At 44.7% G+C, this 19653-nt stretch overlaps 1 protein-coding gene across 1 annotated transcript in view; it reads left to right on the top strand.

The window, feature by feature from the left end:
- The window catches only part of LOC146502245 (kelch repeat and BTB domain-containing protein 11-like), a 152280-nt gene extending 136513 nt beyond the window's left edge, over nt 1–15767 (top strand). The window contains exon 2 of the mRNA XM_085133456.1: nt 8854–15767. Coding sequence (XP_084989582.1) covers nt 9303–10472 — 1170 coding nt within the window. The 5' untranslated portion in view covers nt 8854–9302 and the 3' untranslated portion in view covers nt 10473–15767. The remainder of the gene's footprint in view (nt 1–8853) is intronic.
- Nucleotides 15768–19653: the final 3886 nt, after the last annotated feature.

Raw genomic sequence — 19653 nt, 5'->3', positions numbered from 1 at the left:
TGTAAATCAAACCTGACCCAACAGAGCTCAGCTTCATCAGGTCGCCTGTTTAAAGTCCTCCATACAAGAGACATCATCATTCAGGAAACACTCCTCCTCCTCCTCCTCCTGCCTGCCTCCTCCTACTCCACCCCTTCTCCTCCTCCTATCCTCCCCATCCTTCTCTTGTCCTCCCCTCCTCCTCCTCTCGCCCTCCTCCCCTCCTTCTCCTCCCCTCCTGCTCCTCGACAGTTTCTGCTCCTCTCATCTCCAGGTCTCTCACACGCCTGACATTTCACTTTCTGTCATGTGACTTCACACCTCGGTGGCAGTGGTCAAGTATGAGGAGGTAAAACGTCTACAAATGTCAGACAAGAGGACGTGAGGCCGGACTGAGCATGCCCACAGGTGTGCAGACAGGTGTCATCGGCTCTGCTTCAAACATGTTCGTTTATGTGAAGTTCACATCCAACCAGCTCCACCTGCACCGCCAAAGATCTGCACCAGACTGACCTTCAGTCTCTGCCTCAGCTCAGTGTTTGTGGGCAGGGCCTGAAAGGATTAGATCACAGCTCCCTCTGAAGGCATGTGAGCCATTGGCCTCTGTCTAATCACATCGCGGAGGCCGAGCGTCCGTTTGTCTCCTGCTCAGTGGAGTTTCCCTGTTTCCTTGACTTTTTCTCTTCACCTTTGAGTAATAATCTTCCTGCTCTAAATCAAAGGCTCCTGTTAATTCATTTGACCAGGCTTCACGCAGCCATGGCAACACAGATGAAAAAGCTTTTTATCAGTTCGTTTCTGCTAAATTAGCCGTCGTTCAGGAGGTGGAAACAACCTCACCTCCTCCACTCTTCCTCACTGATGGCTCGTAATTAGCATTTGTCACCTGACCTGATTGCAGTGGAAACGCTCGCTGTCAGTTGATTATAAACTGTGACCTGGGTTTAAAGAGACGATTTCACTCAGCATCACTGATGGTTTTTGTGTCACTGCATAGATTTGTGTGGTGTGTCTGACGCCGCCATCACAGACAGATGTTCACAGAGAGGAATATTTGTGAACACAGCTGACCCGTGATGTGAGCATGGCCTGGGTTTAAAGATGGACATGTGAGGACAGATATGCTGTGTCCAGGTCTCAGTCACACAGACCCCGACCGTTTGGCGAGTGGTTGCTAGACGAAGCCCGTGGTCACCCGTTGACTGCTGCCATGATCTGGAGGAACACGCTGCTAACACTACACAAAGAAGAACTGGAAATGGTGGATGCCTTTTTGTATTGATTTATACAACAGGAGCGATATGTTAACGTTGCTTTAATCAGTGCATATGTATATGAGACCTGGACCCTGGTTAGGCTTTAAAGACACAAGGAAACAGCATTATTAATAATTAATAGTACAAATACATGGAAACATTTCACAATAATCATTAATATAAGCAGAGCCGCTTCAGAGATTCCAGATTTGATTATGTAACATTTTGTCTTTGCATTTAAGATCAGTGAACGTTTTCATTTGTTTCATAAATTAGGTATTAATAAAAGATTCGGATTCTGATGTCAAAGGGATCCAGATCTGTGAAGTGTCACAGATGACAACCACATGATGTTTCAATAACTTACAGTCGCTGTAAAAGCACGCCATGGTCTCGGTGCTACTGCTGAACTGTCAGTCCGATTGTGTGTGGCGGTTGCAGGTTACTTTGGTTAGCTCACCCCGAATGTTCACACAGTGCAAACTTCACACGCAGTCGGGAGCGAACACTCCGAAATCGCTCATCCTGATGCTTTTACTTTGAAGGGGAACATCCTCTGTTTCCGGTTTGTGTCACACTTTTAAAGTCTCGCTGACAAGTCGTTACATGTTGCCTTGGCAACCAGTGGTTACCAAGGTCAGCCCTGACCTCAAACAGCCAACCAGAGCTGAACCAGGAAGTGTACGAGCCAGTGATGCTGCTGCAGGGTGAAGGTCCAGCACAGGTGGATGGATTGATGGTGCGTTCAGACTTCAGGTGGTGCAGTTACAGACAAACAGGCAAATCTCAGGAGTTAGTCAGTTAGTCTGACACCTGTCGGTCAGAAATGTGGGAGGAGCTTATGACTGAATATTCACAGGTTTGCACAGGTAACACGAACACGTTACTGTAAGAAGACAGGCACATTAAAACTTTAGTTTGTGGCAAAGACACCATTTTGGTTTTGTGTCATTTTAATCAGATGTGTCTGCAGCTCCGGCTCTCTTGCCTTTCCATACAGTCTGACCTCTGTCCTTTTAGTGATGGTATAGGTGAGTCCTGACAGTGGAAGTGTGTCTCCTCTTGGTTCTGTGTGGATCGTCTTTAATCGTTGAGGCTGGACCAGCACTTTCACCTTTGACGTCCAGCAACAATAAAAACGTAACAGTGAGGCAGTCGGCCTGCTTCCAGCCTCTGATGTGGAGCGATTTGGATCGGCTCAGCATTGATGCTGGACGCCATCACCATTTATTGGAGTCATTCAGAGTCTGCAGAGTGTTCTGTGTGCTGACGGCAGCGGTCTTTGAAGAAGTGGAGCAGCAGTTTGACGTTTCAGTCTGAGCTGCAGACTTCAGGTTCCTGACAGCTCAGTGATGAAAGGTTGTGTTTGAACATCGTGGTGATGTCGCTATAAGGACAGCGAGCAGCTTGTCTTCCTCTTCGTCTCCAAGTTCTGCCATTAAAATTTGTTCATTCCAATGCATCAGCTGAACTCTGGCTGAACTGAGCTGTCACCGCTTTAAAGGCACGTCTGATCAAACAGGAAGTCAGCTACGGCGAAGGCTGATGCAGCGAGAAAACCAACAAGAGCATCCATATTTAATCTGATGAAGACGAGGAGGAGGAGGACAACAACGACTTTAGTGCTGTGATAAACAAACCTGAGCTCCAATCAAGTCTCAGACATCACATCTGATCCAACATCTGCTCTGATTATCTGCAGGAACTGCTGGATCTCATGACCTTTGACCTTACAGAGAGCGCACAGGGGGAGCTTAAATGTGTCTGCAGTGAAGCGCTCATCTCTGATTAAAGCTCAGTGGCCTGGTGACGTTTCACACCTGTGAGTGTTAATAAAGGTGAGTCTGGGTCGTCAGCAGAAGTGACGAGATTACCAACATTCAGGACTGGAGTAGAAGTACAGATACTAGTGTTTCAAATACTGTAATTAAAGTTGAAGTAGTGATACAACTTCTTTACACTAGTAAAAGTGAAAAAGTACTCAGCAGAGATGGCGCCCACTAGGGATGGGAATCGAAAACCGGTTCTTGTTGAGAACCAGTTCCCACTGTTTCAGTTCCTTGGAATTGTTTGCCAACGATTCCCTTATCGATTCCAGTCGCCCCGAATGACGTCACCACGTTGCGGAGCGTCATTTACCTGGCAGGAAACACGGCGACTAAGCGGCTCAAACGCTCAAAAGTTTGATTATACTTTACGAGAACGGATGACAACAGGGCAACTTGCAATACTTGCAAAGTAGATATTTCATTTAAGGGAGGAAACACTACAAATATGCAAAAGCATTTGCTCACAAAAAACGTGATAACCTCAAATGAATGTCGTGTTTTTAATTCCGCTCCGGACTCGTGAATCTCAACCCAGCAGCAGCGGTAACGTTTACATGTCCTCTCCCATTAATGCGGCAGGTAAATAATCAACTAACAGTGCATATTATGTTAGCGCGATCTGCCTCATTACAAAACCTGCCATTTAGGTGACAATGATGAGAGAGACAGACAGAGTCTGGCTGGCTCAGATGCTGGCAGTTCTCACTGCAGTACTCACTGGTAGCGCCTCCTTTCAGGCCAGGATAGACGAATCTCACCGAGCAGTGACTAAGTTTGTGGTAAAAGGCTTGCACCCATTTGCCACAGCAGATGCCCCCGATTTTCGGTAAGTGAATGTGTTTAATTGTAGGCAGGGACATTACTGGATATTCTTGTGTAATTGTGGGTGGGTGGCTGTAGCTCAGGCGGCAGAGCAGGTCTACTGATCGGAAGGTTGGTGGTTCGATTCCTGGCTTCCCCTAGTCTGCATGCCAAATATCCTTGGGCAATATACTAACCCCAAATTGCTCTCCGATGCATCCATCGGAGTATGAATGTGTGTGAATGTTAGCGATAAAGCACTTAGAAAGATGTGCTTGTGCGAATGGGTCTGAATGGGTGAATGCACAAGTTGTGTAAAGCGCTTTGAGTGCTCAGATGAGTAGAAAAGTGCTATATAAGAACCAGTCCATTTACCATTTACCATTGCTACAGAATAATTTATGTTATACTTTGTTATTGCTACAGAAGAATATTTATTTTACATTTACAATTTTTTTTCCTGGGGACCCTGTGACACCCCATTGAAGAGCCGTAGGCTGTGGATCTCTCAAGATCTCACTGTTGGATTTGCAAGGCCATGTTACTCCTAAATTTCTATCTTGTTCAAAGAGAACGTATAAAACAAAGTTCTAAGCTAATCGACCTTAGTGTTCTCCTTTTTTAAAAATAAGAATTGATAAGAGAATTGATAAAGAATCGAATCGTTAAACAGAATCAAAAATGGAATCGGAATGGTGAAAATCTTATCAATACCCATCCCTAGCGCCCACAGAACCCAAACATGTCCGTCCAATAAGGGCACAGCTCAGAGCCGAGACCAAGTGATGGTCCTACACCTTTCTGCATTTAATCAGTAGTTATTACTAATCTCTGGTTCTGCTGGAAGTTTCTTCCTGTTAAAAGAGAGTTTTTCTTCTCCACTGTCACCAAAGTGCTTGTTCAAAGGGATTGTCTGATTGTTGGGGTCTCTCTGTGTTACTGTGGGTCTTTACCCACTCCTGTGTGTTGACAACTTACCTGCTGCTGCTTTCTGTGTCTCTCTGAGCGAGGTTCAGCACATCTGCACACAGCTGTGACTCTGAGTGTTGAACAGCAGGAGGAGCCAATGGCTTGCTAACCGCTCAGATGATGAGCTCATGTCTGTGTCTGCTCAAACTCACACCTGGAGCCAGGTAACTCCCAGCAGGTTTCTACACTGCGGGAAGGGGGAGGGGCCAGGGTACCTGGAAGTAGGGATGGGTACCGGTATCCGGTGCCGTTCTGACATAAACGGTAGTAACCAGACCGAAAAGCAGCGCACATTTCGGTGCTTTATTTCGGTGATGTGATACACTTCAGATTCTAGCCAATGATTTTACGTTTCCAAGGATAGTAGGCGGGCCCAGTTACGTACGTTCTATTAGAGCAGAGCTACAGATTAAAAATGCCCAAGAAATGCACCGTACCTGGTGCCTGTTAGCAACATCCCCCAAGAACCCGAAGAGAAGAGTCCTGGCCTCTAGCCCTGCCAGTGTAGCAGAAATGATGACGGATGATGATGGCAGCAGCAGCCGTTCTTCTCTGCGTGAGTAGCTTAATGTTGTTCGTGTGTAATTTACGTTGAGTACGCTAACCACATTATTACATTGATGCATGTAAGTTAAACTAGCAAACACCGTCATAGTTATATGCAGCTGTCTTCTTGTTTGGTTGCACTGCTTCCAACCAAGAGTGATACCATATATGCCCTACAGCTGCAGAAAAGTCTAACTTTGTTTTTTGTTTTTTTACAAAAAAACAGCTAAACATGAGAGGTTTTTGGACAAAGTTTGTGTTCTCCATTCTTTAAGCACCGGTTCGAGCACTGTTTAAGCATTTCAAAAGTTTGGCATCGGATAAAACCTAAACGATACCCATCCCTACCTGGGAGGGACGGTCTGTACTAGGATTCCTGTTAGAGATCCTGTTACACAGCGTGATCGGCTGATCTGAGGTCTGTGTGTGAAAAGAAACTTTAGAGGTGAGCAGTGGCGTGTCCAGCGGGATGGCCTGGGGGGGCACAGGCCACCCCCCCAACCAGACTGGCCACCCCAGGTGCCACCCCGAAGTTAAAACAATAAAATTCCAAGAAATATCAAATGTACGATTATGTTTTCACAGTGAAGCTCAGATATCCGAGTGTAAGTGAATGCAGCATCGGCTTCTGCACTATGAGCATCATGTTAGCAAAGGTAGGAGAGCCAAGCACGAAAGATGGCACCGCAGAAAACAATTTTTTAATTAACAGGTTAACATAGCTGGACTGGCCATCGGGTATACCGGTGGCCCGGTGGGCTGATTACTTTTTTTTTTTGTAACAGTATAAACAATGAGAGGTGGTGGATTGTCCAGATGCTGGCCGATGTGTAAAAATAAGTCAGTTGTTTGGTGGTGGCTATGGCGGAGCTTCCACAGAGGCCAGCAGGTGGATGAGGGAAGGGGAGGCAGGAGGAGGAGAGACCAGAGGCAGCCGCCAGTCCGAGTGTCAGGTGAACTGAACTTCAGGTAAGAAGTTATGACCTGCAGTCTATCTGGGTCAGATATAAACCAAGTTTAGGTGGAGTTTATTTTCGTTGTGCTGACTTTTTACAGTCAGTTACAATCACTCGTACTGCGTGCTAGCTAGCATGACGGAGTTTCTATACAGCTGGGTGGGTGCTATGATGTTACTGATGCTGAACTTTATTTTATTCATAAGGTTAGTTAGTAGAGTTGCCAACGGCTCCTTAAAAAATGGAATCGTCCCTCATTCAGAAAAAATATTACGCGCTTCGTATTGAGCTGAGAAGAGATGCAGTTTGTCCCGGACTTCAGCTACAATGAAAAACACACAAAGCTGGATTTATTCTGTCGTTATGCTGTCAGCTGACTCTTCTTCTCTCATTCTCTCCCCCTCTCTCTCCTGTTTCTACTTCAATCATGAAACTGATCAATGATCAGCTGATCGTCTCTCTTGTTTGTTTATCGCTCACTTTGCACCAGAAAGAGGAAACCAGCGGATGTCGCGCTAAACAAGAGCAGCACATTAAGCTTGATCAGCTGTTGTTAGAATTTATTTAATATTAATTTCTAGTATCAGCTGATGTTTGCTGGAGCCACAGCTGTAAAACCTGCTGGTCATGATATCGGTTTGGTTATCTGGTGAGAGGGAAACATGAAGATGAAACCAGGAGTCCACTGAGTCATCAGAGCTGAACAGGTGATGGAGAAACAGGTTTACCTTTTAGGTGACATGAATGAGTTGAAGGGAAGTTATGAACTGTTTCTGAGAGACAAATAACACCAGGATCCTTTTTTATGTAGCTGACAGCTGGTAACTGTGCAGGGGCGGGTCTAGCAAAGTTTTGCCAGGGGATCAGGTAGGGCATCAACAGGGAGAAGGGGGCACAAAGAAGTACTTTTCTTTCTAATTCTCATTTAAAATATCTAGCTTTTATTAAATAATTATCTGAATCTTGCGAACAAAGTTTTTATCTGACGTAAAATTTATAGAAATCATACATATACCAACAAGTGTACATCACTGTCACAACAGCGTTTGTTTTCATTCAAAAGCTTTATGGCTTTAATACCTGGTGGGCCGGTCTGTAGTGAAAATGCCCAATTTTTTGTCCCAGTCCAGCTCTGCAGGTTAATACTGGCAGTGTTACCATGCCAGCTGACTGTATTTCATCATCAGCCAGTGTTGTTCTTCATACATCAATATTACCAAAGTTTTCCATAAGGCAGCATAGAAAGTATTTACTTGCTTTCAGGTTTCATTCAAATGTTAGTCTTTTCATTTTTTCCCCACTTTTTTCCTGTTTCAAAATCAAACAACAGTTTGTGAGAAGATTATCTTCTTTTTTTAATAGGCAGATAAAGTTTTGCATTGGCTAATTTGCCAATTGTATGTTAAAAATGTTTGTATTTCAATATTCAAAGATGTTTTTGCCCAAAACATATGTGCACTATATGTCAGGAAAAATACTATGCACATATTGCTGTCCTTGAATGCTGAGTAAACACTGACAGAGCACTGATTGTATCTCTTGTACTTTATCAACACAGTATCTAAAAACTTTGCACCATAGTGGTTAAAATCTCATTCTAATAAGAGTTAAAAGCTAATTCAGTTATTAGGTTTATGTGGTTATTGAATTATGGTTAAGGTTTGGTAGATTTCTTTTAACATTATCTGCCAATTACATCTGCCACCCTTCTCCAAATCTGTGCCCCTACCTGGCCCCCCAAACAAAAAGTTTCTAGACACACCACTGGAGGTGAGCTCACATCAGATACGACACAGCCACCTGTGAGCTCCTGAAGTGCAGGCACACCTGTCACTGGATCTGATGGACGGAGAACAGGAAGGTCATCCAGTGAAGTCAGCTGCCCGCACCAGGAGGCGAGGGGAGACCCTGAGCAGCTGCTCAAGGTGTGACTGTTATCACAGGGAGAACAGTCTGCACGCAGATATTCCCCATCATTAGGATTTATGTCTTCATCACTCATGCTGCCTGTTTGAACTCACCTGACCCTTGACCTGCAGCAGGTCTGAAAGTGTGACGTTATCAGGTGACATCATACCTCTAAAGCTTCATACCTGATGCTTCACCACCTGCTCAGCTTTTGTTTAAGATAAGATAAACCTTTATTAGTCCCACATGTTGTCACATGTTGTCAGAAAGTGGACAGTACAAAGTTAAGAGCAGCAAAAATTAAGAAAAACAATAGAATTGTATAAAATAAAAAAGAATCAAATACAATGTTCCTGGCAGTGTAAAATAAAATGTTCGGATGTATGGTCCAAAGAATGTACAGCATAAAATCTAAAAATTTAATAAGGATACCTGTAAAAATATACATAGATGTACGTAAACAACAGCATCAGAAATGCACCAGAAAAACTGCACATTGTGCCCAGCAGTAATAGTTTCACCCGAGAATTGCTCATGTTGCATCAGATAAATTGCACTTTGTAATATTGCACATCAGGGAGACTGGGCGAAGGCTATCAGGTGTATTAGATAGGTGTGTGTGTGTGTGTGTGTGTGTGTGTGTGTGTGTGTGTGTCTGTCTGTCTGTCTGTCTGCATGTGTGTGGTCATCTGTAAAGTCTTTATTGTTGAGTCTGACAGCAGTTGGACCTGCAGGGTCTCTCCGTCCCACATCGTGGGTTTTTTTTCGCTCGGTCTCATTTTTTTCCCTTCTCAAACAGCGCTGATGACGTCACAGAGACGGGCTTGTGCAGCAGCATGTATCTGAGGGCGTTCTCACACAGGTGAACCCCGCGCGTTCTCACGGCGCTGATAACGGGACTGCTGCAGGGCGTGCCACTCGGTCCTCCCCACGGTGTCCAGAGACGTTGTCGCGTGAACGGAGTCCAGAGAGGAGGGGGTGCGCGCGGGCACGGAGCTCTTTGTACAAAGGCAGCAGCCGAGGGTGTGATCTGCAGACACGTCACCGTCAGAGCCGCCATGGACCAGAACCAGGACCTGAACACGGCCGCGGGCACGCGCTGCAAGCCCGGCTCAGCCTCCGAGGGAACGCGAATCAGCGTGCAGGACTGCCACGAGCTTCTGAGGAGAGCAAAGCGGGACCGTGCAGAGGATGAGCAGGAGCGCGTGTACAACTACATGAGCGCACACTACCTGGAGGTGCTGCGTGCTCCCGCGCTTTACGGCCGTCTGAGCGCCGCGGAGCGCGCACTGATCCTGAGCAGGAGGACGAAGTGGGCGGGGCTAGAGGCGGGGGAGGGGGTGCTGGCGGTGGCGGAGAGCGGGGAGGAGGCGCGCAGCCCGCGGCGCGTGCTCTTCCTGCACCCGAGTGCGCGGCGCTGGGAGGAGCTGACCCGCCTCCCGGAAGAGGCCCCGCCCACCGGCTCTGGAATGTGCACTCTCTTCAATTACCTGTTCGTGGCCGGTGGGCTGCGGGGGGGACAGGCCCAGGACAGTGTGCTGTGTTTCGACCCGCTGAGCAGGTGCTGGAGTGGCGTGCGGCCGCTGAGCGAGCCGCGCTGCCAGCTGCGACTGGTGGGTGTGGACGGGCTGCTGTATGCAGTGGGTGGGGGCTGCCTGCTGAGTGTGGAGCGCTACGACCCACGCGCCGACAGATGGAGCCATGTGGCGCCACTGCCCAAAGGCTCATTCGCGGTGGCGCACGAGGCCACGGCGTGCGATGGCCAGCTGTTTGTTTCGGGGGGGTCGCTCTTCTACCGCCTGCTGCGCTACGACCCCCGCCGCGATGAGTGGGAGGAGTGCCCATTCAACGAGAGCCACCGCCGCTCCGCCGACATGGTCGCGCACCGCGGCCTCATTTACCGCTTTGACGTGGACCGCGAACGTGCCGAGGTCAGCGTGCACAGGTACAGCACAGTGGTAAAGGTGTGGCTCGAGGCCGCCACCATTCCGCTGCAGAACGCACTGCCATTCCGCTGCGCTGTGCTCGGCGACCGGATCTACTGCGTCAACCGCAGCCGCACGCTGCAGTTCCACGTCGGCGAGGAGGGGGCCGGCTTCCTGCCCGAGGCCCTACCAGCCCCCGCCGGGGCCCGCGGCAACCTGGTGCCCTTTGTCCTCAGCCTGCCCCAGAACACTCTTGCCTCTGACCATGGATCACAGACCGTGACCTCTGACCCTGGCATTTAAGAACCACAGTTGGGCTGCTTGGTCCCTCCTTGTCGTCGCGGTGCCTTCTTGTTCCTAACTTTGACGGTGAGAATGTTTCCTGCATGTGCATGGGTGGCGGTGGGCCGAGCAGGAACTGTAACGCAGTTTTTATTCGGAGAATTCCTGTTTGGTTTGTGACTGAAGCCGTCAGAGAGGATGCTGCTGCTCGTGAGGAGCTGAAGCGTGTGTGTTTAGAGTTATTGATGTCGGACTTTGATCATCGCTCCTGATGCTGCATGTCGATCAATAAAGCAGAAATCTGAGTGAACGCGAATGTGTGTGTTTCATGTGACATCATCACGTGTCAGTAGGAAGGACACATTAGTAAACATTGATGTGCAAAAACCTATTTCATCTTACTAAGTAGTACTGAAGTCAGTTTTCACTCTGCTGATGGACTCAATAACTTCACATATTATTACAATATGACCGTTAATGTAAAGTTAACTGTGACACACTTTTGAGCTGTTTAAAATGTTTTTGACGCTTGACGTTAACAAACATCCTGAGAGAGCTCCACACCCACTAAATAAGGAACAGGTAAATTAATAATGATAATGATTAGGGGTGGGCGATATAAACGATATACGATAGAAACGATATAAATTTGGCCAACGATAGAGATTTTGACTATATCGCGATAGCGCTTGTTGATGATGTCATCAAGCTGCGCCGGTTTTGGTCGAAAGCATCGCCATTGCTAAAACCATTATCATCTGGAAATTATGGCGGGCGACAGTCATAGCAAAGAGATGAAGCACTCTTGTAATATGGGGAAAGCCAAAAACTGCGCTTCCTCCACCTCCGTAACATTGATTCATTAATGTTGAATTCTCTCACAGCTGCTCTATTCCCATGTTGTTGCAGTATATTAATAACTAACCTTGTATTGTGGATGAATAATCTCAGTTGATCTCCTGACTGAAGTTCGGCCCGTGTAATAGCATCCTGCTATGCGATTGGATTTGTCCCTGACCACCAGAATCCCTCACGTTAACTTTTATCGAGTGGAAAAAAAGTTAGCATTCATTCTCCAGCTTCACTGTTTATGTTATGCTAACATAGCTGTGTCACTAGCAATCACGTAGCACAACATTATATACCAGGTAGTCCAACTTCAGTAACCCTGCAAACGCCACTGCTGTTTAGTTTTCTGTCTTCATTTATGTTGGAAGTGATAGCAGAGCTGTACGTTTTAATTCGTTTCAAAAATCTCTCAGTCAGAACATGGTATATCATGTTTAGGTGTAAACTAGCGAGCTTACTTCCTGTTAACTTTTTAATAAATTCTGTTTTCATGGATGCATGGATGTAAAACTTAATTGTTACACCCCATAAAGCAGCAATGCTGATGATTTAATTAAAGATGAAAGAATTTAGACCGTTTTTAACTCTTAGTGTTTGTTTGACTTTGGGACCTGAAACAGACGGAGTTTTGGACCCATATTACTCCGCAAAGCTCCTCTCTACGGCAGCCGTAATGCTCTGACAATCCATCAAGCAGTGCAGCTTACCAAAGTTGTACTAAAACATTTTTAGCAGATTTCTGCACGCCAAAATCGGTTCAAGGTCAGTAAGCACAACCAGAATTCATACATAAGGCACACTCTCAATTTTTGAGAAAATTAAAGGATTTTAAGTGTGCCTTATAGTGTGGAAAATACGTTATACAGAAGAAAAGAATATATCGTGATATATATCGTTACCGCACATGCTTCAAATTATATCACGATATGAATTTTAGCCCAGCCTTAATAATGATAAATATTTGCACTCAGCAGCAAAATCTTGTTAAATTTGGTTTAAAATCAATATGCTTAATGAATTTAATTCTGAATCATTTTAACTGAGGTCAGAGGAAAGCTGCTGCAGCAGGTTCAGTCTTTACATTCATATATGGAATATATAAAATCTGGGTTTGTACAAGCAGTCTGAGTACAAATAACAATATCAATTATAATTATTAACGCCTCACAGACAGACAATATGTGTCATTAAAACAGCACCCTGACGGAGAAACAGGAAACGCTAGTTGGAGAGCAGCTGAAGATGGAGGTAAAGACAGATTATTGATCATCAGAGCGATGTCTGCATTCACGCTGAGCGTATCCTCAGCAAGGGCGTTCCATGACAGTTGGTACAGTGGTACAGGAGTACAGGATAAGAAAATGGAAGCATGATGATGTCAGAGCCGTTTAATGAAGGGTGCAGTTTGTTATTCATCACACTTATGCAGCTGTGTGTGTGTGTGTGTGTGTGTGTGTGTGTGTGTGTGTGTGTGTGTGTGTGTGTGTGTGTGTGTGTCAGATCGCTGCAGTTCTTTCTGCTGACGCTGCAGATTATGAAACAGCAGTGAGAGGAGGCTGCTCACAGAACTGATCTGAGACTGATTCCTAAAAGCAGCTGCACAGACTCTGAGCTGATGAAGGCTGAGGATGAACCTGTTGCTGATTCACAAGTGTGCAGAGGTCGGGCCAGATGTAGAGAGAGCAGGAAAGGCAGCAGCCATCATTTCAGAGTCTGCGAGGCCCCAATCCCCTCCACCCTTCAATTGAGTCCTCTGCCGCTCTCGCATCATCTGGCTGCGCAATCTCAGTGCTCTTTGTCTAAGTCACAGGTTAAAGCAAAAAAAAAAAAAATCTTTATCCAGAGTAAACCTGCTGTCATGCCTTCTAATGGAGAGATGAGTGTTCATGACTAAAATACAAAGAGGACACTCTGAAAACACTCTGAGACTTCTAACCATCAGAGAACAATTAGAAACACAAGGCACAAGGGTATCAGTGAAATCATCCAGAGGGGCACCACAATCATTTTTTTCAGGACCTGTCTTTGATATTGTGTAGACACTTCAACAGAGACATCAAAATAACCGGGAAATAAATTTGGATTTCATCAGCAAACTTCCTGAAAATCAGCAGCAGGTGTGATGAAAACAGAGTAGGACCCAAAACAAAGCCCTGTGGTACACCACAGAAAACACGGGCTAAGGAAGAGGAGGATTCTGCGATGGCTACAGAACAGAAAACAGCCTTTCTGACAGACATGAGCCTTCAGGACCAACAGCATGCTCCAGTTTAGATGAATGAATGTATGATCACCACAAAAGTCCAAAGCGATCTGAAAACTTGCCATTTTTAATAATAGGCTTCAGCTGGTACACAGCCTGATGACAAAAAAACATTTAATAAAAGTAAATTATACTAAAATATACTGTACTATATCCCTGGCCCAATAACGTGGAGCGATTCATTAAGAAGACGACAGGGGAGGATATCTGGAATGGAATTAGAAGCTCTTAAATAATTACTTCATTTCCTTCCTTCCTTTCCTTCCTTCCTTAAAGATTACTTCCTTTAAAACAAAGAAATGTCCCAGGCTCAGGAGTGTTTAGGAGGTAAGACCAGGCCCAGCACAGCCTGTTAAAGCACAGATTTTATTCATTTTCACAAAGCACAGAAGAAGCCTCCACAGGAACAGTCACAGTTTTGGACACAGCCCAGGCAGCCATTAGTGAAACAAAGAGTTGTAACATGAGGTCTGTCTGTCTCTCTTCCTCACTGTAATGCGTTTGGAGACAACGATGATGATGCAACTCTAGATTAAATTTGGCACTCAGGAAACAGGAAGCAGAGCTCAGGCGCTCACAGCCAAATCATGCTGAGAAACCGCAATGCCACAAAGCTGCTGACGAGCCTGGTTTCTAGTTTCACACCTGAGCCATTCACACAGCTTTATGAACACACATCTGTTTAACCCATTGCTGTAAAGTCACTGTGTGCACCAGGGGGAGCATCTACACTGTGATAAAGGGACAGGAGGTTCCAGACGTGTGAAGGAGCTGCTGGTTTCACTGGAAATGCAGATATTATGTGGACTCGGTGTCACTGTATGACGTCCTGTTCTATATGAGGCACCTGAAGTCCTCACAAACAAACTGACTCTTTCATCTGCTTCAGCAGCGGCTTTCAAACAGACACATGGGAGAGAGGTAGCATCAATGCAGCTCTCTGTTTCTGAACTGGTGACATTGAGGTCAGTGCTGTTAATGTTCCCACAGCTGCAGTGTTCCCTCGCCTGCTCGGAGAAGACACGCCTTCATATTTCATCTGCAGGGCGACACAGGCGAGCCACCCTGCAGGCTGGACTCCACAAGTGACTGGATTTTAGTGTGCTCATTTCAGTGTGAAAAAAGCTGCAGACTTCACAGTCCAATTCAATTAGAAGCTGAGACACCCCGTGCATTCTGTACCACCCCAAAAACAACCACTAACAGACTAACTGACCACAGTGGACATCTGTGTCTGTGCATGTTTAAACAGAGCAAATCAAAAGTCAGACTCCTCTTTGTGTGTCTATATCTATCACCCGGCATAAAAACACACATATATACCTGCAGGGACGAGAGGGGAATTTTTAAAATATATATACAGCCTTCCACCCCCAGGGAAGAACTCTGGGGTAAAAAGTAAAATAGCACAAAATATTTTGAGTTATTGCATGTCACTGTCACATGGGGGCCCATGTGAGACTCTTTTATGCATACATTTAGGGTTGCCAGCATGCTGCTAGGCAAGACGTGAAGCAGCTTATGGCGGTGAGAAGCAACCATCAGAGGAGAGCAGACACACAACCTGACCACGACCAGTATTCTGAGAAACCTTCCTACTATGGCAAATCGTCCTACCCGTATTATAATTTGACGGTAACTTCTGACTGAACCTAATCCTAACCTGTCAATGGAAAATTGTACTTAGTAGTCAGTATAATCTTTTAATGATATAAGTTTGTATATGGTAGAATACTGCATGTAACCATTTGTGTTTATTGAATGCATGTCTCATCCTAGGAAGTCTGTAACATTCCAGGGTGTTCTGGCTTTCACCCCCACATCCTGGGAGCATGGGAAAGTTCGTACCTTGTTTTATTGTTTTACGGTAGGATTAACGTGGTTATATCTGTTTCTAGTTTAAGTGCTTTTTGTTTAGGTGGACTGCTGGACTTTCCAGACCAGCAGTTTTAGGGAAGTCATTCATGGGGTCACACTCTGGCCACACACACCCACACACACACACACATACACCCCCACATTTCAATGTATGGAACAAACGCTCACTGAAGTGTATAAATAAAGGACCAGGGCAAGTCCTCAGGGTCAGTCTCTGAGATTCACTCTTGGGGCTGCCCTTGCTAGCAAGAAATTCTGTGTGTTTCTCCTCTCTGATTCTCTACTGAAGAAGTGTTTTAGAATATATCTCTTAACATAACCCTAACCCTAACCATAAGAAATATTCACAATGGGTTAAAAAAATGAAGTAAATTTGGGTTTTGTGTTGAGCGCATGCACAGCATATGCTCAGAAACAACAGGATGGTTTGTGAGGTAGGATGGATTCCCAGAACAACAGGTTTTCGAAAAGCTTTTATTTTGAGAATTCCACTCACCCCTACAATAAAGACCTCCAGCATGTTAGCTGGGGGTCACGTGACATTAATGGCAGAGTGCTTTTTGCCCGCTCCTACAGCTTGGCATTCGTTTAGGCTTTTATATATGTCTAATTCAGTTAAAGTCTCTGTTTTATTTCCACCTTCAAACTTCATATGATGCCAAGCACCCAGAAGAAGCTCAACCTTGGTCCAAAATTGGGCAAATCTGGAGAAAACCACCCTCCGCTGAGCGACCAGCTGCAACGGTACAGGCTCCCCATCATTTTCACCCCTCTGCCAAGTGGACACCAAAAAGCTGGTGGAGACAATAACAGCGGAGGTGCTGAAGGCTGTGGAGGCCTCCTTTGAGAAGAAGATTGACCCTGTTCTAAAAAGACTGGAAACATGCGCAGCTAATATATATGCATTGGAGGTTCAAATGAAGGAGGCAGAGGTGCGCATATCAACGCGGTTCAGAAAGGCGGTCTTGCCGCTCCCTCCCTCCCACAATACCTCTGGGCTGCACAGTTTAAATTTCTCACAGAATAGTTTATAGGTGATCCTGATTTCATTTACCGGAGTGCTGAGTCCACTCCTTTAAAGGGCATTCCATTGCAGAACCTGCTATATATTTCTATAGATAAAGCCACACAAGATAATATGCTGTTAAAAAATATGTTCACTATTTGGCACAAAGTCAGGCACCTGGAAGTATATGGTAATTGTTTCTCCCTTCTTACTCCTATTCATGAAAACCCTGACTTCTTACCTGGTCTTTGGGCTGGTTTTGCCGACCGGTCTCAAAAAGGGATTAATATAGTGGGTGATCTTGTTCATGGGAGCTCTTTTCTTAGATTTAATCAATTGACAATCAAGTTTGGTCTGACCAATAAGGATTTTTGGAAGTACTTTCAGATAAAGAACTTTATTATTTCTAAATTGAAGGATTTTAATGGAGGGTTTGGGGTCTCTCCTACAGAATCCATCATACTCAACCAAAATGTATAACTAAAAAAGATTTATAACATTCTCTCTGATCTTAGAATGGATAACTCTAACAAAATCAAGAGCCAATGGGAATCATATGTAGGCGTGATAGATGCTGAGGCTTGGGATGAGTTGTGTTGTCAACTTTTAAGGAATCTGCATCCATTTCTATTTGGGAGAGGCAATTTAAACTCATACATAGGCTTTATATTACACCTGAGAAAAGACACATAATGTTTCCAGCTTTCTCAAATCTCTGTAACAAATGTCACGCTGCTGTTGGTTTTCTTTTTTTTCATTGTCTGTGGAGCTGTTCTGTTATTCTACAGTTTTTTACATTCTACAGCTATTCAATTCAATTTCAATTCAATTCAATTTTATTTATATAGCGCCAAATCACAACAAAAGTCGCCTCAAGGTGCTTCATAGATACAGAGAAAAACCCAACAATCATATGACCCCCTATGAGCAAGCACTTTGGCGACAGTGGGAAGGAAAAACTCCCTTTTAACAGGAAGAAACCTCCGGCAGAACCAGGCTCAGGGAGGGGCGGCCATCTGCTGCGACCGGTTGGGGTGAGAAAAGAAAGACAGGATAAAAGACATGCTGTGGAAGAGAGACAGAGGTTAATAACAGATATGATTCAATACAGAGAGGTCTGTTAATACATAGTGAACGAGAAAGGTGACTGGAAAGGAAAAACTCAATGCATCATGGGAATCCCCCGGCAGCCTACATCTATTGCAGCATAACTAAGGGAGGATTCAGGGTCACCTGGTCCAGCCCTAACTATATGCTTTAGCAAAAAGGAAAGTTTTAAGCCTAATCTTAAAAGTAGAGATAGTGTCTGTCTCCCGAATCCAAACTGGAAGCTGGTTCCACAGAAGAGGGGCCTGAAAACTGAAGGCTCTCCCTCCCATTCTACTTTTAAATACTCTGGGAACAACAAGTAGGCCTGCAGAGCGGGAGCGAAGTGCTCTAATAGGGTGATATGGTACTACAAGGTCATTAAGATAAGATGGGGCCTGATTATTTAAGACCTTGTATGTGAGGAGCAGGATTTTGAATTCAATTCTGGATTTAACAGGAAGCCAATGAAGGGAAGCCAAAACAGGAGAAATATGCTCTCTCTTTCTAGTCCCTGTCAGTACTCTTGCTGCAGCATTTTGGATTAGCTGAAGGCTTTTCAGTGAGTTTTTTGGACATCCTGATAATAATGAATTGCAGTAGTCCAGCCTGGAAGTAATAAATGCATGAACTAGTTTTTCAGCGTCACTCTGAGACAGGATATTTCTAATTTTAGAGATGTTGCGCAAATGGAAGAACGCAGTCTTACATATTTGTTTAATATGTGCGTTGAAGGACATATCCTGGTCAAAAATGACTCCAAGGTTCCTCACAGTGTTACTGGAGGCCAAGGTAATGCCATCCAGAGTAAGAATCTGCTTAGATACCATATTTCTAAGATTTTCAGCGCCGAGTACAATGACCTCAGTTTTATCTGAATTAAGAAGCAGAAAGTTAGTGGCCATCCAAGTCTTTATGTCTTTAAGACATTCCTGCAGTTTAACTAATTGGTGTGTGTTATCTGGCTTCATGGACAGATAGAGCTGGGTGTCATCTGCATAGCAGTGAAAATGTATGCTATGTCTTCTAATGATGCTGCCTAGGGGAAGCATGTATAATGTAAACAGAATTGGTCCTAGCACTGAACCCTGTGGAACTCCATAATTAACCTCAGTGTGTGAAGAGGACTCTCCATTTACATGCACAAATTGGAGTCTATTAGATAGATATGATACAAACCACTGCAGTGCAGTACCTGTAATACCTACAGCATGTTCTAATCGCTCTAATAGGATATTATGGTCAACAGTATCGAATGCTGCACTAAGGTCAAGAAGGACAAGCACAGAGATGAGTCCACTGTCAGAGGCCATAAGAAGATCGTTTGTAACCTTCACTAAAGCTGTTTCTGTGCTGTGATGGGCTCTGAAACCTGACTGAAACTCTTCAAATAAACCATTCTTCTGCAGGTGATCTGTTAGCTGTTTGACAACTACTCTTTCAAGGATTTTTGATATGAAAGGAAGGTTGGAGATTGGCCTATAATTAGCTAAGACTGTTGGGTCTAGAGATGGCTTTAACTGCAGCCACCTTGAAGGCCTGTGGTACATAGCCGATTATTAGAGATAGGTTGATCATATATAAGATCGAAGAATTAATCAATGGCAGGACTTCTTTGAGCAGTTTTGTAGGAAATGCATCATATTTAACCCTCTGGGGGGTGAAGAGTATAATTGGGCGTTTTTGACTACTTTTGATTTTACCTCTATATATTTCGCATTTAAAAACAGTTTATCCTGCCTTGTTTGGTATTATTATTTTCAGCACAACCTCAAACATCTGAAATCGGAAGTTTTTTTTTTTCATTTTGACATTCTGTATTAACCAATGTTGGGTAAGTTACTTTAATTTAGTAACTTAGTTACATTACTAGTTACTTCTATTCAGATAATTACTTTTTAAAAGCTAGACATTTTAAATGAGAATAAGAAAGAAAAGTATTTCTTTGTGCCCTCCTTCCCCTGTTAATGCCCTAACTGCCCCCTGGCAACTCTTTGCTAGACCTGCCCCTGCACAATTACCAGCTGTCAGCTACATAGAAAAGGATCCTGGTGTTATTTGTCTCTCAGAAACAGTTCATAACTTCCCTTCAATTCATTCATGTCACCTAAAAGGTAAAC

Source organism: Neolamprologus multifasciatus, chromosome 15, assembly GCF_963576455.1.
Source record: "Neolamprologus multifasciatus chromosome 15, fNeoMul1.2, whole genome shotgun sequence".
Classification (NCBI taxonomy): Eukaryota; Metazoa; Chordata; class Actinopteri; order Cichliformes; family Cichlidae; genus Neolamprologus; species Neolamprologus multifasciatus.
Note: the sequence above shows the minus strand (reverse complement) of the source record. Positions and strands in the feature narration are given on the sequence as shown.